This window comes from Monodon monoceros, unplaced genomic scaffold (assembly GCF_005190385.1).
Source record: "Monodon monoceros isolate NGI ecotype Baffin Bay Population unplaced genomic scaffold, NGI_Narwhal_1 Super_Scaffold_19, whole genome shotgun sequence".
Lineage (NCBI taxonomy): Eukaryota > Metazoa > Chordata > Mammalia > Artiodactyla > Monodontidae > Monodon > Monodon monoceros.
Window position 1 is genome coordinate 42,461,402 of NW_021703775.1, and position 22,290 is coordinate 42,483,691.

Genomic DNA, 22,290 nt, shown 5'->3' on the forward strand with positions numbered 1-22,290 from the left:
TAAGGCTGTCACTGTTTGCAGATGACATGATACTACACATAGAGAATCCTAAAGATGCTACCAGAAAACTACTAGAGCTAATCAATGAATTTGGTAAAGTAGAAGGATACAAAATTAATGCACAGAAATCTCTTGCATTCCTATACACTAATGATGAAAAATCTGAAAGTGCAATTAGGAAAACACTCCCTTTTATCCTTGGAACAAAAAGAATAAAATATCTAGGAATAAACCTACCTAAGGAGACAAAAGACATGTATGCAGAAAACTATAAGACACTGATGAAAGAAATTAAAGATTATACAAACAGAGGGACAGATATACCATGTTCGTGGATTGGAAGAATCAACATTGTGAAAATGAGTATACTACCCAAAGCAATCTACAGATTCATTGCAATCCCTATCAAACTACCAAGGGCATTTTTCACAGAACTAGAACAAAAAATTTCACAGTTTGTATGGAAACACAAAAGACCCCGAATAGCCAAAGCAATCTTGAGAAAGAAAAACGGAGCTGGAGGAATCAGGCTCCCAGACTTCAGAGTATACTACAATGCTGCAGTAATCAAGACAGTATGGTACTGGCCCAAAAACAGAAATATAGGTCAATGGGACAGGATAGAAATCCCAGAGATAAACCCACGCATATATGGTCATCTTATCTTTCATAAAGGAGGCAAGAATATACAGTGGAGAAAAGACAGCCTCTTCAATAAGTGGTGCTGGGAAAACTGGACAGCTACATGTAAAAGAATGTAATTAGAACACTCCCTAACACCATACACAAAAATAAACTCAAAATGGATTAAAGACCTAAATGTAAGGCCAGACACTATCAAACTCTTAGAGGAAAGCATAGGAGAACATTGTATGACATAAATCACAGCAAGATCCTTTCTGACCCACCTCCTAGAGAAATGGAAATAAAAACAAAAATAAACAAATAGGACCTAATGAAACTCAAAAGCTTTTGCACAGCAAAGGAAACCATAAACAAGACGAAAAGACAACCCTCAGAATGGGAGAAAATATTTACAAATGAAGCAACTGACAGAGGATTAATCTCCAAAATTTACAAGCAGTTTATGCAGCTCAATATCACAAAAACAAACAACCCAGTCCAAAAATGGGCAGAAGGCCTAAATAGACATTTCTCCAAAGAAGATGTACAGATTGTCAACAAACACATGAAAGAATGCTGAACATCATTAATCATTAGAGAAATGCAAATCAAAGCCACAATGAGATATCATCTCACACTGGTCAGAATGGCCATCCTCAAAAAAATCTACAAACAATATATGTTGGAGAGGGTGTGGAGAAAAGGGAACCCTCTTGCACTGTTGGTGGGAATGTAAATTGATACAGCCACTGTGGAGAACAGTGTGGAAGTTCCTTAAAAAACTACAAATAGAACTACCATATGACCCAGCAATCCCACTACTGGGCATATACCCTGAGAAAACCGTAATTCAAAAAGAAGATTCATGTACCACAATGTTCATTGTAGCTCTGTTTATAATAGCCAGGACATGGAAGCAACCTAAGTGTCCATCAACAGATGAATGGATAAACAAGATGTGGCACATATATACAATGGAATATTTCTCAGCCATATAAAGAAACGAAATTGAGTCATTTGTAGTGAGGTGGATGGACCTAGAGTCTGTCATACAGAGTGAAGTAAGTCAGAAAGAGAAAAACAAATACTGTATGCTAATACATATATATGGAATCTACAAAACAAAAAAAACGTGGTCATGAACCTAGGAACAAGACTGGAATAAAGACGCATACCTACTAGAGAATGGACTTGAGGATATGGGGAAGGGGAGGGTAAGCTGGGACAAAGTGAGAGAGTGGCATGAACATATATACACTACCAAATGTAAAATAGATAGCTAGTGGGAAGCAGCTGCATAGCTCAGGGAGATTAGCTCAGTGCTTTGTGAGCACCTAGAGGGGTGGGATAGGGAGGGTGGGAGGGAGGGAGACACAAGAGGGAGGAGATATGGGGATATATGTATATGTATAATTGATTCACTTTGTTATAAAGCAGAAACTAACACCATTGTAAAGCAGTTATACTCCAATAAAGATGTTAAAAAAAAAAGAACATGTGGTATGTATACATAGAATGGAGTGCTACGCAGCCATAAAAAATGAAATGTTGCCATTTAAAACAACATGGATGGACTTGGAGGGTATTATGCTAAGTGAAATAAGTCAGACAGAGAAAGACAAATACTGTATGATGTCACTTATATGTCGAATCTAAAAAGTAAAACAAACTAATGAATGTAACAAGAAAGAAACAGACTCATAGGGAACAAACCAGTGGTTACCAATTGGTAGAGGGAAGGGGGAGGGGCAGTATAAGAGTAGGGGATTAAGAGGTACAACTTATGTATAAAGTAAGCTACAGGATATATTGTGTACAGCACAGGGAATATAGCCAATATTTTATGGAGTATAACTTTTAAAAATTTTGAATCACTGTAGTGTATATCCATAACTTACATAACATTGTATGTCAAGTATACTTCAATAAAAAATTTTTCTGGTGAAAAAAAATTTTAAACCTAAGCAGGTATAAGATGTTAGAAACAGATTGTTTTACATAATGAACATTTACTTTTTATTATTTAAGAACAGAAGATGGACAAGTAGAGATAGTGAGTGGAGACTTAACTTTGAGAAGCTTGGCTCTGGAGGGGAGATAGAAAATGGGAGTTAGAAGTAAAGCAATTTAAAAAGAAAAAAGTGTATAGTAGGAGAAATACAGAGATGTCTGGACTACAGGGAAGAAACCAATAGAGATAAAGATTTTAGCAGGGGGATTTTTGCAGAAACTAACTCCTGTAGCTGTAATACGTCTCCGGTCAAAAATGTATTAGGTATCTGTGGCAGTGTATCATTTTCTTTAGGTCATTGTAAATGTTGAAAATAGTTTGGGGCTTCCCTGGTGGTGCAGTGGTTAAGAATCTGCCTGCCAATTCAGGGGACACGGGTTCCAGCCCTGGTGCGGGAAGATCCCACATGCCACGGAGCAACTAAGCCCGCAAGCCACAACTACTGAGCCTGCGCTCTAGAGCCCCCCGAGCCACAACTACTGACTGAAGCCCGCGTGCGTAGAGCCTGTGCTCCGTAACAAGAGAAGCCACCGCAATGAGAAGCCCACACACCGCAACAAAGAGAACCCCCGCTCGCCACAGCTAGAGAAAGCCCGCGCGCAGCAACTAAGACCCAACACAGCCAAAAATAAATAAATAAATTTATTAAAAAAAATAGTTTGGAGACTGTTAGAAGTCTCAGACCCAGATAATATTGCCTTTCATAAAAACTCTTCCAGCTTATTTGTCTTTGACTAGGCAGAGAGGGAGAAAGAGCTAAAGGAGAGTGAGAATTGGGGGATGGCAGAACAGATGAAGAGAGAGAAGCTACCTTATGAACTATGAGGACATTAGTCACTGAGGTTCTTAGCCTTTGGAGAACTTTAAGGGAGAGTATCATGACATCCAGTCATATAAATTCCTAATACCAATTTCTTTACCTTTTTCCCTAGGTTGGGGTTATGGCCAGTACTATGTTAAACTAGATGTTTAGTAATGATAATAAATTTATATTGATACAGATTATGATCATAGTTTTCAAAGCATTAAGTTTATTATTCAATAAATATTTTTTGCATTTAAGGGAGGAAAAGACTGAACAGTTGTTGGACTGTAAACAAGAACTTGAGCAAATGGAAATAGAACTAAAAAGGCTGCAACAAGAGGTTTGTACCTGGAACTTTTATTATATAGGATCAATTGGAAATTGATTTTTCTCCTTATAATATATAACATTTGCCTTACTGCTTCCTGAGGTTTCATGAGATCCAATGACTTTTTCAGTGTTTCTCTCTTCAAAAATGCCACAACCAAAACTAGGAATCAAAACTAGAAAGGTCTTTGGAGTTTTCTTTTTTCTCTATTAGTTCTATTCAAACTTTGCTAAGATTCCAAGGAGACTCTTAGGACTGGCCCAGTTCCAGGTTTCTCTTTTTTATGTATTGGCTTCTGTGGGCTTGGAAGCTGGAACACCTCTAGGTCTCTGCTGTCTGATGGTGCTTTATGTTAACCTTATATATGACAGAATGCTTTTTAATTTTTCACTGTTTCTACTAAATAAGATCCAAACTTTTACTTTTTTAAATACTATTTTTATTTTTCTAATGCTTTGTGTTTTTTCATCTTGAACCAAGACTGTTTAAGAATTTGCTTCTTTTAATTACTCTGTAATGTTTCGTTTTCATTTAGAGGTAGTACAAGAGGTCTTCTTTAACCCATAAATGGTAAGGATTGGGGTAAGGCTGGATAATTATTTCTTCTCCTTACTTCACCTAACCTGCCATTTTAAATTCAGGGAACATTTCACTTGTGGAATCATAAACTGGGAACTTTCTAGATGAATGAATCTAGGGATCATAATTTTTAGTTTTAGGTTTGCTGTTGCTGCTATTCCACTTCTTGGTAGCAGGGTTTTTTTGTATTTGTGTTCCATCTAAAATTGTGGTTCTCAATCTTTTTGGTCTCAAGACCCTTCTTTACTCTTGAAGATTAATGAGGATTATTTAATGTGTATTCTCTTTACTGGAATTTACTATATTTGAAATCAAAACTAAGAATTTTAAAAGTATTTATTAATTCATTTAAAAATAATACTCAGTCGACTCCATGTTAACATAAAAATTATATAGTAATTAACCACTATTTTCCAAAAAAAAAAAAATTAGAAGAATAGTAGTCTTTTATATTTTTTGCAAATCTTTTTTAAATGCCTGGATTAATTGAAGACTACCAGATTCTCATATCTATTGAATATTTCTGCATTCAGTCTGTTAAGATATCACATGCCATGTATGTAGCCTCTGGAAAACTCCACTGTCCCTTCATGAGAGAATGAGAGTGAGAACAGCAAGTACTGTCTTAGTATTATTATGAAAATAGTTTTGACCTCATGAATTCCCTGGAAGGGTTTCAGGGACCCACAGATTTCCCTGGATCGCACTTTGATTACTGCTACTCAGAGGATTACAAGAGGGCTTTAAAAAGGTTGAATTTTAATACTTATTTCAAATGGCATAAAGATATGCACTAATCATATGCAAGTAATCATTCATGTGAAAGTATTAAAAACTCAGCATGGGCTTCCCTGGTGGTGCAGTGGTTGAGAGTCCGCCTGCCGATGCAGAGGACACGGATTCATGCCCCGGTCCGGGAAGATCCCACATGCCGCGGAGCGGCTAGACCCATGAGCCATGGCCGCTGAGCCTGCGCGTCCGGAGCCTGCGCTCCGCAGCGGGAGAGGCCTTAACAATGAGGGGCCCGCGTACCGGAAAAACAAACAAACAAACAAAAAACTCAGCAGGATTTTGGTAACATGTCTGGATAGAAACATTATTTCTCTAAAGTAACTAATGATCAACTTTTGTAAGAGTTTGCCTTTTCTGTGTTTTTACTATCTGGCATTTTAAAGTTAACTTTTCACCTTAAATTCATTGCAAATGGTTATGTTGAGGAGAGGTTTACTTACTTTAAAATATCCTGAATATTTTTTACATTGTTAATGGAGAACATTATATATAAAAGTTTTTATACAGCATATGCTTTTATTTTTGTATAGAAACATATTTTTTAATTTTATTATTTTTTTTAATATTCATTTATTTATTTAGCTGCACTGAGTATTAGTTGTGGCATGCAGGATCTTCATTGCCATGTGCAGGATCTTCATTGCTGCATTTGGGATCTTTAGTTGCAGCATGCGAACTCTTAGTTGCAGCATATGGGATCTAGTTCTCTGACCAGGGATCAAACCCGCTCCCCTTGCATTGGGAGCATGGAGTCTTAGCCACTGGACCACCAGGGAAGTCCCTAGAAACATATATGTTTAAAATGCATATTCTTGGTTTAAAAAAAGGTTTTTTATCTCCCCATTTAAAAAAAATAATTAAGGTGTAATTTATATACCATTGAATTTACACTTTTCGCAGTCCATCGCCTTAACCACTTGGCCTCCTCGTCCTACAAAAATCACACTTTTAAAGTACACAAGTCAGGGACTTCCCTGGTGGTGCAGTGGATAAGACTCTGCGCTCCCAATGCAGGGGGCCTGGGTTCAATCCCTGGTCAGGGAACTAGATCCCACACGCATGCCACAACTAACAGTTTGCATGCCACAGCTAAGGACCTCATGTGCCGCAACTAAGGAGCTGGCGAAATGCAACTAAGGAGCCCGCCTCCCACAATGAAGACCTGGTGCAAATAAATAATTTTAAAATAATAATAATAAAGTACACAAGTCAGGGACTTCCCTGGTAGTCCAGTGGTTAAGACTCTGGGCTTCCAATGCAGGGGACACGGGTTTGATCCCTGGTCGGGGAGCTAAGATCCTACATGCCACAGGGCACGGCCATAAAAAAAGTACACAAGTCATTTTTTTGTGTGTGTTTTTTTGGTAAATTCTTCAAATAGTACAACCCAAGGATTATCAATTTGAAAATAGGAAATAATATTTTACATATTAATATGTGTTTATATTTAGAACATGAATTTGCTTTCGGATGCTCGTTCTGCAAGAATGTATCGAGATGAATTAGATGTGCTTCGGGAGAAGGCTGTCAGAGTTGATAAGCTTGAAAGTGAAGTTAGCAGATACAAAGAGAGGCTACATGATATTGAATTTTATAAGGCAAGAGTTGAGGTATGTTACGTAATTTAAACCATTCACAGTTCTTTTCTTTAGAAGTATTATGATTTTTCAAAATGCATTTAAAATGCACTTTAATAAATATAAGGAACTCTGGAAACATTGAGCAAACTGTAAATAGCATCAGGTGTTTATTTTATGATAGATTAGCATATTGTTTAGACTTGTAAAAAGGGATTTTTGGATGCTATTCATTTTATTGAATTCTTTGGGGCTCTTCTTTCATTCCTTCATTTAGTATTACATGTAGTGAACACTTTTGAAATCACAATAAAGTATATATCTCTACTAATTTCTAACTCGTTCCTAGAAGTGAGTGCGAAACACATTTCTGATTGCTGCTTAACTCAGAATACTAAATTAGGATCAATGAAGGGGAAATCAATATTTGTCTCCCTCTCTCTCTCTCTGCCCCTCCCCCCCCTCTCTCTCTCTCTCTCTCTCTCTCTCTCTCTCTCTCTCTCTCTCTCTCTTCCCTCCCACCCCCATTTGTCTTCTCTTTTTATATATATGTATGAACAAAGTAGAAAAAACAATTTTTCTTAGTTAATGGTTGCAGTTCTGTGTTACATGATGTTGAGTTTGACAGCAAGAATTTGAAAATCCTTGCTTCTTGGCATTCTTTTTTCCTTTCTCCGTGATTTCTTCATTGTCTGTAAACAGGAGATTTTGGTCAGTTTTAATATGGGGATAAGAAAGAAGGAGTATGCTAAATCAGGAAATGAAAATATTATAAGAGAAAGTTAGAACTTAGCCTGAATGTTACCAGAAAATAGACCCAATAGAGTGCAATTGTTAATTGTTTAAATAAGCGTATGCATGGCACTATTAAGGGATGCTCATGGATGCCACTGTTTTAATATACTTTCTCTTGACTTCAGCTTATAAACTGTAGGCTTAAACTTAGCAATATAGATTTGTGAACATGTCTTCAAAACATACGTAGGAGTTTAAAGATGTTTATATAAAATATTTATTGATAAAGCCTTGGTTTATGATTCTGTGAGTCTTAATTCAAGTCTTGGTATTTTACTCAAAAACCCCAAATTCTTCACTTTCAAGTAGAGAGAAACCTAAATCTATTTCAGTAAATAAATTAAGCCCTGATTCTATGGCAATTGGTGTCTTAAATATCTGGAAGACTACTTACACTGAGTTCCTTATCCTTGTGACTAAGGAATTTAAATATACCCTGACAATTTCATGTGAAATTAGAGTAGTATTATTCATCCTAATGTAAGTCCTGAGTATTTTGTTTATATAATAACTTAAATTCTGGGAAATAAAATGAAACCAACTATGTTTCTGTTATTCAGTAGCTTTACTCTTGCATAGAACTGTTGATAAAGACCGCTTAATGTCTTACTTTATAATAAAGAATTTTTATGTTTCAGAGCTTTAAAGATTAACATATTAATGTATTTGTGACAAATAAAGCCTACTTGAAACGTTTACAGGAATTAAAAGAAGACAATCAAGTTTTATTAGAAACAAAAACCATGTTGGAAGACCAATTAGAAGGAACTCGAGCTCGTTCTGATAAATTACATGAATTAGAAAAAGAAAATTTACAACTGAAGGCTAAACTGCATGATATGGAAATGGTACGTATTATAAGATAGATTTATTACATGGCCTGTAAGTAAAAATTCTAAGATTTATCTGATTTCCCTATAGTGACAAGGTTGGTTAGTGTCCTTAAGGCCTTAACAGAGAAGAGATAGCTAAATAAATTAGATGCTTCCAATTTTATATGAATTCAGAAGTAGTAGAAATTTCTGCTTTTGTTACAGAGGGGTATTATTTATTAATTTTGACTACTGCTTTTCAGAAAACCCTAATGAGCCGTTGTGCAAACACTCCTTTAGAATATAGAAATACAGCTATTTGCTAAAATTTATCATTGGGTCAGAAATCATTTGTTATATCATTAAAACAATATAATGACTATGAAGAGGTGTTTTCAGTGTCCCCAAAGATCACTATAAAAAGATGTCAGAGGGCTTCCCTGGTGGCGCAATGGTGGAGAGTCTGCCTGCCAATGCAAGGGACACGGGTTTGTGCCCCGGTCCAGGAAGATCCCACATGCCGTGGAGTGGCTGGGCCCGTGAGCCATGGCCGCTGAGCCTGCGCATCCAGAGCCTGTGCTCCGCAATGGGAGAGGCCACAACAGTGAGAGGCCCACGTACCGAAAAAAAAAAAAAAAAAAAAAGATGTCAGAGACCTGATCAGTTTAGTGACTGGCAGTAATAATTATAATTGATTACTAGCTTCAAATTGTGAAAATTTTAAGGAACTCACAATTTATCTCATTATACAGTTTCTGATAAATGAAAGTTATAAGTAATAAAATATTAGCTTGAAATTGTACGGTTTCTTAGCTTTCTTTTCTCTCCCTACTCCCTGCCAATAAAAAAGGAGCGTGATATGGATAGAAAAAAGATTGAAGAATTAATGGAAGAAAATATGACTTTGGAAATGGCACAGAAACAAAGTATGGACGAATCATTACATCTTGGCTGGGAGCTGGAACAAATATCCAGAACTAGTGAACTTTCTGAAGGTATTTCCAATACTCTTTTTTTATTTAAATGGATGAATGAATAAATGAAATTGTATTTATGCTTACATTTCTGGATATTTCATTGCTGTTCTTTATTTTCCCTGTTTGGAGATGTCGCAAAAGGCCACATATCTCTCTAGATAGAATTTCACAGAGTAATGTGTTAATTTCCATATGCCTGGGTCTGGTCCTTATCTTTGCATGTATTACAACTCAACTTTGAGTGCAGTAGCAGTTTCAATCAGTTGTTTAGGCACAATTTCATGTTCATATCACAATAAACTGGGATATCAGTTTATTAATTTATTTTGAGAGATACAGCCATCTACTAAATAGAAAAGAAAAGTCATTAGCTGGTCACCATGTTCTTTGACTTTAGGCAAACCTAAATAGGAAATCAGAATGCAGTGGGAATATTCTTTGGTGAATATGTAGCCAGAATAAAGCAAGTTAAGGATCTTTATGGCTACTTTCATCAGTATGTTGGATTTTGGGATTATACCTACCATTTATACCCTGGAGGTAATGAAGACCCCAGATAAATTTTTAACTTTTGGCTCTATTTCCCTAGGCTCCACATTAACTTGTCCTCTTTATTAAAGCTGGGGCACACACATACAATGTAGCTTTTTGTGTTAAAGCTTTGAGTTTGCTAATACTGCTATACAATACTTTATTGAAATTATACCCAGGTCACATTTATTTGAATTAGACTCGTTCCCTAATTCCTTAGTTACCCAGTATTTAGATTATTATACCTGTTTTTCTTCCTTCAGCAGACATGTATTAAGCACCTACCATGTGTAAAATATTATACCAGGCCCTGAGGATATAGTGGTGAGGTAGACATAAGGTCTGAAAGAGCTTATAACCTGGCGCTTAAAGAAGTTACTTCTACAGATGACTCATCATATTTATTACTATTAGGCTTTTCCTAATTTTACTCTTGAGAACCTAATTCCGGATTCTGGCACCCCATGTAAATTGACTTCATAGTAAGTGATTATGTTCAGCTGAGAATGAATTTGCTGGGATGTGTTACTTAAAATATTTGTGGAACTTTTTTACTGTATTCCATGTGAATTGAGTTACAAAGAAAACAATTCAGACTTAAATGTTTTCTACTACAACAGTTAAAATTACACTGTTAGGAGTTTTCTCACCTGTTAAGTGGGGATAATAATAGTAAGTACTATCTTACAGGGTTGTTGTGAGGGTTGAATTTGTTAATGAAGCCCTTTAGAACTGTGCCTAGTAAATAGTAAGCATTTGAGTGTTTTTTATTATTATTATCATTATATCACAGTTGTTTTGCTGGGGTCATAGAACATAAAATTCATTTAGTGTGGCATAGTTTTTTTTTTAACTATACAAGGGACTTTCTAGAAAATTTGCAAACTCTGGAAAAAGATAAAGAAGGAAATCAAAGTCACTAATAATTCTTGCCTTTTACATTTCACAAAATTTGCTTCTAGAATTTTCCTACACAGGGTTATTTTTTATATCATCAGATCAGTGTGTATATACAATTAAGGTTCCTTTTTTCATCTAAGAATATAACGTAGACTATCTTCCATGTTAAAAATGTGTCGTTAAGTATCCTTTTAAAGTCTTTGTAGTCTGACTGGAAGCTTCCTCAAAGCATGTAGTATTGAAAGCTTTATTAAGGCATATGTTTTGTAGCCTGATCTTGTTTAATTGAAATGCATGACCTCAAATCATGCAATTAGAGTTGTACTTAAGAAGACTTGGACAACTAAAGGAATTTATAAAAAGTCAATGACTACCTAGTATACTAGCTTTTAATAAAAGATTAACAATGTGCTGACTAGAACAAAAGCTTGAAATAAGAATTGAGGCTTTCTTTACTTAAAATCTAGGGGATATTTTACTCTACCTCATTTTTAAAAGAATGTATGACTTGTGTGGCTACATGTTTGTGTGTTTGTGTTTCTTTGCTTTTTATAATGGAGGATTTCAAACGTACGCAAAAGTAGACAGACCCAGAAGTTCCCTCCTGTATTTCTGTTTATTTCCCTTCCTGAAGTCTAGGATTTCAAAATAAATTCTAAGTGTCATATTTCATTTGTAAATCCTAATATTTTTATATCATCAAAATATTTAATGAGTCTGTTATAGGGTTATTAAAAATAATTATTTTTGGCTTACTGGAGAGCATCATTTACAGAAGTCGAAACTCAGTTTTCTTATTTTAAAAAATAGAATGCTGAAAGCTACTTAGAAAGATGATTTCTGTTGGCAGAATGGACTGCATGTTGCTGTTTATACGTAATTAGCCAGGATTCTTCATTTAGAGAAAGACTTTTTCAAAGTGACCAGTGTATAGTACTGTATTGCCTTTCTCAGAATCAGATTAGGATTTTTTCCCCCTCAAACTGTTTTCCTTTATCTTTGAAAGTGTGACGTAGGATATGCTTTATACTTCTTATTTGAGTCACACAGTGACTCTATTAGATACACAGGGTAATAACTATATTTTGTCAAAGTAACCTAAGAGTCATTGAGGTTAAAGTTAATTTCTCACGGAACTGGAACTGAAAGTCTAGTCACTTCAGTCTAAATTTTGTACTTTTTTTTTTTCACTAGAATGCTTATGGATGCATTAGAAATTCAATATTTACCTGTATTTTATATATCTTTTCTTATTGTGTCTATCTTGCATAACTTTATAAATTTTTTATAAAGTTAAGGACCAGGTGATTTAGTGTATTTACACTAAATATTTTAAATAGTGAAGAGTAAACATAGTTTTACCAGTGACGTATTTTTCAATATTATAGCACCACAGAAATCCTTGGGCCATGAGGTAAATGAATTGACATCAAGTAGGTTGTTGAAGTTGGAGATGGAAAATCAGAGTTTGACAAAAACTGTAGAAGAGCTTCGGAGTACTATGGATTCTGCAGAAGGCACCACTTCCAAAATCCTGAAAATTGAAAAAGAAAATCAAAGACTAAGTAAGAAGGTAAATAAAAATTAATATTTAATGTAATGTAAAAAAGTATATGTAAAAGTATAAATAAATAGCACTGAGATAGAACATTTATTTTCCAACTTTTAGTGTACCCTCAATATTATTTTAACTTATTATATAAAATTTCAAACTTAAATAAATGTGAAGTGAATGAACTCATTCAGCTCTAGACTCATTCATTCAGCTTCAATAATTATTAACTTATAGCCAGTCTTATTTCTACCCTTGATACTCTCCTAACAGCCACTAGATGATTTTGAAGTAAATCCTAGATGTCGTACTATTTCACCAATAAATATCTCAGTATAAATCTCTAAAAAGTAAGGAATTTTTTTTGAAAAAGAATGGTGACATTATCACACTTAAAAAATCATAGTTTTGGGCCAGCATTTAAATTTTTCCAAATCTATTAAGATTTTTAAAAAATATTTTATTTGAATATGAATCCAAATAAGATCAGTACATTCAATCAGTTGATGTGTCCCTTAAGTCTTTTTTAGTCTATAGATTGACTCTTCTTTCCTAGCAATTTTTCTATTGAAGAAACCTCAAACAGGGGGCACATGTCTGGTTGTCTCTCTTTCTGTGATGTTAGTTGTCATAGAAAATCATTTGCTTAGATCCCTGAATTAATCAGAGGTTACAAAATCTTGATATTATATCATCCCTTCTTAATTTGGTAGCTGGAGTATTTCTATAAGAAAAAACTTTTCTTTTTAAAAACTATTGGTTTAAAAAAAGAAAAACACCACTGGTTACTCTGATAACAGCTCTTAGGGGTAAAGTAGGATGAATGTTTGATTCTTTACCTTTATTTACCAGTTTCCTAGTAATGAATCAGTTCTCTCATATCCTCCTGAGATAGTTAATGAGTGAGTTTGTTGTTTGTTTTAGTGTTGTTATGAACTCATGGATTTAAAAATATTTAAAGTATTTTAATACACTGTATTTATTTTTCTTACTCTCCCAACTCTTTAAGCTGCTTCCTGAATCCTTATGACATGACCTTAGCACTCCTGGAGAGCTTCCTTGCTTTCTACCATGACGAAGTATTCTCTTAAACATTTCCTGCCTCAGTCCTGAAAACAGCTATTTCTCCAAAAAGCGCTTGTTCCTTTTAGTGGGAAGTGGTATTTAGAGACCACAATTTAGGGATTATGAAACCTGAATTTTAACTAGACTTTGAAAAGAAATACAAGTGTACCTTTTTTTTTATTGCATTTTACTTCACTTCACAGATAATTGTGGTTTTTACAGCTTGAAAGTTTAAGGCAGCCCTGCTTCAGACAAATCTATCAGAACCATTTTTCTAACAGCGTTTGCTTATTACTTCGTGTCTCTGTGTCACATTTTGGTAATTTTCACAATATTTCAAACTCTTTCATTGTTATTGTATTTGTTATGGTGATGTCTAATCAGTGATCTTTGATGTTAGTATTGTAATTGCCTGGGGGCGCCACAGACTGCACCCATGTAAGATAGTGAACTTAACCCATAAATGGTGTGTGTGTTCTGACTTCTCCACTGACTGGTGAGTCCCCCGTCTCTCTCCTTCTCCTTGGCCCTCCATATTCCCTGAGACAAACAATATTGAAATTAGGCCAGTTAATAACCTACAGTGGCCTCTGTGTTCAAGTGAAAGGAAGTGTTGCACGTCTCTCACTTTAAATCAAAAGCTAGAAATGATTAAGCTTAGTGAAGAAGGCGTGTTGAAAGCCAAGACAGGCTGAGAGAGAGGCCTCCTGCACCAGTTAGCCAAGTTGTGCATTCAAAGAAAAAGTTCTTGAAGGGAATTAAAAGTGCTACTCCAGTGAATATATGAATGATAAGAAAGTGAAAGAGCATTATTGCTGATATGGAGAAAGTTTTAGTAGTCTGGATAGAAGACATGCCAGCCACAAAATTCCCTTAAGCCAAAGCCTAATCCAGAGCAATGCCCTCTCTTTGATTCTTTGAAGGCTGAGAGAGGTGAGGAAGCTTCAGAAGAAAAGTTTGAACCTTGAAGAGGTTGGTTTGTGAGATTGAAGGAAAGAAGCTGTCTACATAACATAAAAGTACAACAGGAAGCAGCAAGTGCTGATGTAGAAGCTGTATTTAATTATCCAGAATATCTAGTTAATATAATTAATTAAGGTGGCTACACTGAACAGTAGATTTTCAGCGTAGCCACAACAGCCTTCTATTGGAAGAAGATGCCATCTAAGACTTCCATAGCTAGAGAGGGTAAGTCAGTGCCTAGGTTCAAAGCTTCAGAGAACAGACTGACTCTCTTGGTAAGGGGCTAATGCAGCTGGTGGCTTGAAATTGAAGTCAGTGCTCATTTACCATTCCAAAAATCCTAGGGCCCTTAAGAATTCTGCTTAATCTACTTTCCCTGTGCTGTCTCAGTGGAACAACAAAGCCTGGGTGACAGCACATCTGTTTATAATATGATTTACTGACTATTCTAAGCCCACTTTTGAGACCTTACTGCTCAAACAAAAATTTCTTTCAAAATACTGCCGATCATTGACAACGCACCTGGTCACCTAAGAGCTCTGGTGTAGACTTAAAATGAGATTCATGTTTTCATGCCCACTAAGACAACATCCATTCTGCAACACATGGATCAAGGAGTAAGTTCGACTTTCAAGTCTTATTCTTTAAGAAATATATTTTGTAAGGCTATAGGTGCCATAGAAGGTGATTCCTCTGATGGATCTGGGCAAAGTCAATTGAAAACATTCTGGAAAGGATTCACCATTCTAGATGCCATTAAGAACATTTGCGATTCATGGGAAGAGGTCAAAGTAACAACATTAATAGGAGTTTGAAAGAAGTTGATTCTGACCCTCATGGATGACTTGGAGGGGTTCAGGACTTCAGTGGAGGAAGTTTTGCAGATGTGGAGGAAATAGCAAGAGAACCAGAATCAGAAATGGAGCCTGAAGATGTGACTGAATTACTGCACTCTCATGATAGAACTTTAATAGATTAGGAGTTGCTTCTTATGTGTTAGCAAAGAAAGTGGTTTCTTGAGATGGAATCTACTGGTGAAGATGCTGTGAAGATAGTTGAAATGATAACAAAGGACTTAGAATATTACATAAAGTTGATAAAGCAGTGGCAATGTTTAAGAGAAGTGACTCCAATTTTGAAAAATATTCTGATGCTGTTAAATGGCATTGCATGCTACAGAGAAATCATTCATGAAAGGAAGAGTCAATCAACGCATAAAAAATTGCATAGTCACCCCAACCTTCAGCAACTACTACGCTGGTCAGTCAGCAACCATCAACGACTAGGCAAGACCCTCCACCAGCAAAAAGATTATGATTTGCTGAAGGCTCAGATGATGGTTAACATTTTTAGCAGTAAAGTATTTGAAAGTGTGTACATTGTTTTTTTAGACATAATGTTATTGCACGCTTAATAAACTACAGTGTAGTGTAAACACAGCTTGTATATGCACTGGGAAACCGTAAAATTCATGTGACTCTTTTTTTTTTTTTTTGCGGTACGCGGGCCTCTCACTGTTGTGGCCTCTCCCGTTGCGGAGCACAGGCTCTGGATGCGCAGGCTCAGCGGCCATGGCTCACGGGCCCAGCCGCACCGCGGCATGTGGGATCTTCCCGGACCGGGGCACGAACCCGTGTCCCCTGCATCGGCAGGCGGACTCTCAACCACTGCGCCACCAGGGTAGCCCTCATGTGACTCATTTAATTGCGGTATTTGTTTTATTGCAGTGGTCTGGATCCAAACCTGCAATATCTCTAAGATATTCTGTTTTCCAATTGTGGGACAGTTAGACCAAGTAATTTATTTTTGCATATCTTTCTGGCCACACACACACACACACACACACACACACACACACACACACACTATACATAAATAGAAATCATATTATAAAAGCATACCTGATATTTTTATTATGAACCCCTCCCATCACATATACTCTCTAAAATGTGCTTTCACTTTTGTTGCCAGTTCTTGGTCACTGTGAAAAATACTGTAATAAATATTCTTATACATGTGTCCTTATGAATTAATTTTTATTTCTATTTGTAGTCAGCCATGTCTAGTTTTTCCTTCGATGGATCCTGGGTTTCTAGACTCGGTTATGAAAATCCCTCTAATTTTTAGACCAGTAGTTTTGAACAGGTATGCGTCAGAATCACTTTCAGGAATTGTTAAGGTACAGATTGCTGAGCTCTATGCCCAGGGCTTGTCATTTGGTGGGTCTGGGGTGGGGGCTAAGAATTCTCATTTCCAACAAGTTCCTAGGGGATGCTCATCCTGCTGTTTTGGAGCCATGCCCTGAGAACTACTGCCTTTGATAATGCAGGTAGACTAGACTCTGATTTTCTTGCAAGATTTTTACTCTCTTAAAACGTCTTTGCATCATCTTTAGTTCATTAACTAAATAATCTTAATAAGTATTTCACAGTAAATATAGTGTTAAAGTAAGAGTGGCCATTTAGAATTTGGAACAGTTTTATTTTTGTTGTCACTATAATTGGATCTGGAAATTTGACTTTGAAATTAGCTTTAAAGTCTAATTAGTAAATTCTTATGATTCCAGCAATTTTTGATCAATTCATTGTATATCTTTTGTAAGCTGAATGTTTCACTTGAATTCCATAACACAACAGATGCATTTAATTAAATAACTACTATCCGTATATTTCAATCAATAATGGGAGAACCAGATTAGTTATTAATAGCTTAAAGTTTCCTGATTGTATAAATTAATGTTGAATTGAGTTATTGGATTAGATTTGTGACTTGATGCTTTTGAGATATTATTTCTTAGAGTTCCTTACTATTAATATAAGGATTTAAGTAATATTTAAACTTGAAGTGGAGTATTTTACATACCCAAATCTTCTTTATATTTTTTATTACCTGGTTTGAATATGTTATATAATGGGAAATCAATAGTTTGGTATATTTTGAAGTTGAATTTGCTTTTTCATATTTATTAACCTCATACTTTATTATATCTTTAAAATGTGTAATTCATAATAAATTTAAACGTATAATTTATTTGCTGGAGTTTTGTTCAGACCTTATTTTTCTCTAGTAGTCTCCTTTTTTCTTTCTCTTTTCTTTTTATTTTAATCCAAGTCCCTTCTTGTTTCCTCATTTTCTCATCTTTTCCTTCTTGAGCGCTGAAATTCCTTGACTAATTAAAATTTCACTTTACAAATCCATTCAAGCAAGAGAGTTTTCAATAAGATTTGTACATTCTTCATATGGCATGTGTGTATGTATTTAGTTATGTTTGTGTTTAGAAGTAGAACTTTGCTCTCAAAGATGCAGAGGATAAGAAAGATAGTCATGTTCTGTACATTTTATACAGCTGCTAAAATTAGCTTGAAATGTTATCAGTACTTGAATTTTTCTATGAAATTCTTAAATTTTACCATTTGAGTATTAAAACTGTGTTCTATCCTTTATTCAATGATTAGCTTTTGTTTTTACATGTTTCCACTATTGTGAAATATTTAATGATATATTGTTTTGTGGTTTCATTTTCTCCAGGTTGAAATTCTTGAAAATGAGATTATTCAAGAAAAGCAAAGTCTTCAGAATTGTCAGAATTTAAGCAAGGATCTAATGAAGGAGAAAGCTCAGCTTGAAAAAACAATTGAAACACTTAGAGAAAATTCAGAGAGACAGGTTCTTAAATTTCCTATTAAGCAACATATTTTAAAATTTATTAACACAAGTTATTTTAAAGCTTGTGCAAAATGTTCATAATAACGTTAAATGGAAATATTTTAGAATTTTTTAGATTTTAACATAACTATGGTTTTACCTCATTTTCTATCCCATACATTTTAGGAAAGTTGAAGGGAAAGCTTAGAATTTTTTAAATTGCCAGTGTGCTTAATAATTATCTAGTATAAAATTTTGTGGTACCTGTGTTTGAATTGCTTTCAAGTGTCATTGGAATAGAACTGCAGATTTTAAAGTCCCTGAATGAAGTTGGGGTGAAATGCAGCTCTACTCTGATCCCACTAAGGAGGGACAAGTGGTCGCAGCACATATCTTGGATATTTTCGTACTTGCTTTCAAGTGTTTATTGGTTATTCTCATTTTATGCTTCAGGAAACTGAGAATTGAATAGATTAAGTGACTGGCTATTTTAAATTTTCTAATTTTTAGAAGTACAATGGGGACTTACCTGGCAGTCCAGTGGTTAGGACTTTGCGCTTACACTGCAGGGGTCATGGGTTTGATCCCTGGTCAGGGAACTGAGATCCCACACCCTGCATGCTGCACGGTGTGGCCAAAAAGGAAAAAAAAAAAAAAAGCAGTCAAATGATTTGTTTTGTATTATCTAGGTATAGTCCTCAGGCCACCTATAAAAATACAGATTTCCATAGAGCTACAGAAGAAAAATTCTAGAGCTAAGTATGAATCTCTACTTTTACAAGGTTCTCGGGATTGTTTTACACACCGAATTTTAAGAACCATTACAGTAGGCCATGGTATAAATTGGATGGACTAGTTTTAAAATGTACCAGAGATTTTTTTATTTTGATGTTTCAAAATTAGAATTCTTTTAGGGAATAAATACACACAAATACACACCAATATACATGCACATAGAGCAAATAGTGTATTTACTGAAGACCCACTGTGTATATTCATTGCGAAATCTATTGAATGAACGTAAAAGCTTGTATCTTCAAGAAGATATGTATGTACATTTCACCTATACTCATATTTGAATTTAAATCATGTAACCATAAATGATCTGAAGATCATTTTGATTAATATTCAATACATTTCTTTTAACCATTCCTTTACATTATGGATTCCCTAAAGATGTCAACTTTAAAGACTTGTCAGTATATGTACATGGTGATCTCTCAGTAAATATTTGTTGGAATTAAAATTAAGGTAGACGGTTTTAGCACCTTTTTTTTTTTTTTTTTTTGTGGTATGCGGGCCTCTCACTGTTGTGGCCTCTCCCGTTGCGGAGCACAGGCTCCGGACGTGCAGGCCTAGCAGCCATGGCTCACAGACCCAGCCACTCCACGGCATCTTGCCAGACCGGAGCATGAACCCACGTCCCCCTCATCGGCAGACCGACTCCCAACCACTGCGCCACCAGGGAAGCCCTTAGCACCTTTTTATGGTGTGATTTCCCTGTTAGTTTTTGGAGGGGGGAAAACTATGTAAGTTAAAATATTTAGTTCATGTTCAGTTAAGTTTTAAATTTTCTCCTTTCTTTTTTTTAAATTAGATTAAAATATTGGAACAGGAAAATGAACATCTGAATCAAACTGTGTCCTCCTTAAGGCAGCGCTCCCAGATAAGTGCTGAAGCAAGAGTGAAAGACATTGAAAAAGAAAATAAAATTCTCCATGAATCTATCAAGGAAACCAGTAGCAAGCTAAGCAAGATTGAATTTGAAAAAAGACAAATTAGAAAAGAATTGGAACATTATAAAGAAAAAGGAGAACGAGCAGAAGAACTTGAAAATGAGTTACATCATCTTGAAAAAGAAAATGAATTGTTACAGAAAAAGATAACCAATTTAAAAATTACTTGTGAAAAAATTGAGGCCTTAGAACAAGAAAATTCAGAGCTGGAAAGAGAAAATAGGAAATATAAAAAAACATTGGATAGCTTTAAAAACCTTACTTTTCAGTTAGAATCCCTAGAGAAAGAGAATTCCCAGCTTGATGAGGAAAACTTAGAACTGCGAAGGAATGTAGAATCTTTAAAGTGTGCAAGCATGAAAATGGCTCAGCTACAATTAGAAAACAAAGAACTGGAAAGTGAAAAAGAACAACTTAAGAAAGGTTTAGAGCTCATGAAAGCATCTTTCAAGAAAACAGAACGCTTAGAGGTTAGCTACCAGGGTTTAGATACAGAAAATCAAAGGCTACAGAAAGCTCTAGAAAACAGCAATAAAAAAATTCAGCAGTTGGAAAGTGAACTACAAGACTTAGAGATGGAAAATCAAACATTGCAAAAAAACCTAGAAGAGTTAAAAATATCTAGCAAAAGACTAGAACAGCTAGAAAAAGAAAACAAATCATTAGAACAAGAGACTTCTCAACTGGAAAAGGATAAGAAACAACTGGAGAAGGAAAATAAGAGACTCCGACAACAAGCAGAAATAAAAGATACCACGTTAGAAGAAAATAATGTGAAAATTGGAAATTTGGAAAAAGAAAACAAAACCCTTTTCAAAGAGATTGGTATTTATAAAGAATCCTGCATTCGTCTGAAAGAATTAGAGAAAGAAAATAAGGAGCTTGTGAAAAGAGCAACTATTGATATAAAAACTTTAGTTACATTACGAGAGGTAAATATAGTTACTTAAATTTCAGACAAATATTTTTTATATTTTTAACTCAGGGCTCTTTAACTTTTATTGCAGTAATTTGCATCATCTATTTATGGTTCAAAGTAGAAATTTAGAATTAGAAGCAGTTTCCAAGTTTCCTACTTTTGTTAAACTAAGGAGTAAATATAAATTGTATTTTTAAAGAAATTGTAATAATAAGGTTTCCATGTGTTATCTGACTTATTTATTACATTATAATTTTATACTTTTATTTCAGAGTAATATTAAAACCTTTGATCAAAACTGTTACTGAATGTGATAGCTACTAATTATTGAATGTGCCAAATACTGGACAGTTTTTACAGCCAATCCTTTATAGGTGTTATCTCCATTAGATTAGAAAACTGAGGTTCAGAGACATTAAGTAACTTACTTAAGACCACAATGGTAGATTTGGATCCCTGGATTTAAATCCAGATCTTTCAGACTTCAAAGCCCCTTGAATTTTGACTTCTAAGCTACAGAATGCAAATCAGATTGAATTTAAAGGTCAACGTTGAACAATTGGTAGTTGGTTGGATCTGTGTGTTGAAAAGAATTCTGAAATTTATGGGTAGATTGGCAATAAATTGTTGGTATAGCTCAGGAGATAGCATGCTTGGCTCTTACTTGCTATCCCTATGCTATACTATATATGATAACCCTTTAAGTTCAATTGAAAAATATCTTAGTTGGCATTCTGGCAGAAGCTCACATTGGGAAATATGCCTTTCTGCTAAAGAGGCATTGAGAAGAGACCATTATTATCCTTTCTTTTTTTTTTTTTTTTTTTTTTTTTACTTTCTGTTGTTCTACAGTCTTACAGACATGAACAATAGGTTCCTGGTCCCATCTCTAAGAATTCCCCCTAGTTATTCAGTTCAATATCTTAGGCCTCTTCCACTGGGAGAGGGGTGTTATATCCAACATATATTCATAGGAAGAAATGTGCAATAAGGTTCTAGTTCATTATTAAGTTAATGGATATGTGTTGTTTTCCCCACAGTTTTTAAGCCTAAGGTGTGTAATCACAAGTACAAGTTTCTCCTTTTAGTTTTTAAACACTAAAAGGTTAAAACGAACTATTAGCAAACTAAAAGAAGGAAAACAATACTCTTTGAACTAGGTGATAATTTTGTTGCCTAACTCTTTTTTATTGATGAAGGAGAAGCTCAGCAACAGCATTTCTGTCTTTCCTGGTTTAAATTGTATGTATTCCTGGATGGTGGTAGTTGGAATCTTGGCTGAATTTCTTGGATGTTTATGTTCATAACACTCATGTGAGTTTTGCATTACTTTTAAAATAAGGATTTGGTGAGTGAAAAGCTGAAGACTCAACAAATGAATAATGATCTTGAAAAATTAACTCATGAGCTTGAGAAGATAGGGTTAAATAAAGAGCGACTCTTACATGATGAGCAGAGTACTGATGACAGGTGAGTACTAAGTCTAGTTGAGAAACAGTGGAAATAATTTTTTTGTTTTTCAAACATTAATTTTGAGACTGAGAAGCAATTAAGGTATGAAAATAATGTGAAAAACGAAGGCTTGACAAACAATAAAAAATTAACTTATATATTTTAATTTGAGAATGTTCAACAGGTTTAAAGAGAATTTACCATGGTAAATATAGTCTATCAGTTAA

General features: G+C 34.9%; 1 protein-coding gene across 8 annotated transcripts in view; it reads left to right on the top strand.

Moving 5' to 3' along the window:
• CCDC88A (coiled-coil domain containing 88A) overlaps positions 1-22,290 on the top strand; it is a 126,260-nt gene that overhangs the window by 64,214 nt on the left and 39,756 nt on the right. For all 8 annotated transcript variants that reach the window (XM_029231992.1, XM_029231991.1, XM_029231993.1 and 5 more), the window contains exons 9-16: positions 3,699-3,780; positions 6,591-6,749; positions 8,213-8,359; positions 9,174-9,318; positions 12,120-12,304; positions 17,840-17,977; positions 19,554-20,624; positions 21,954-22,081. In XM_029231992.1, the coding sequence (XP_029087825.1) occupies positions 3,699-3,780; positions 6,591-6,749; positions 8,213-8,359; positions 9,174-9,318; positions 12,120-12,304; positions 17,840-17,977; positions 19,554-20,624; positions 21,954-22,081 (2,055 nt within the window). The remainder of the gene's footprint in view (positions 1-3,698; positions 3,781-6,590; positions 6,750-8,212; positions 8,360-9,173; positions 9,319-12,119; positions 12,305-17,839; positions 17,978-19,553; positions 20,625-21,953; positions 22,082-22,290) is intronic.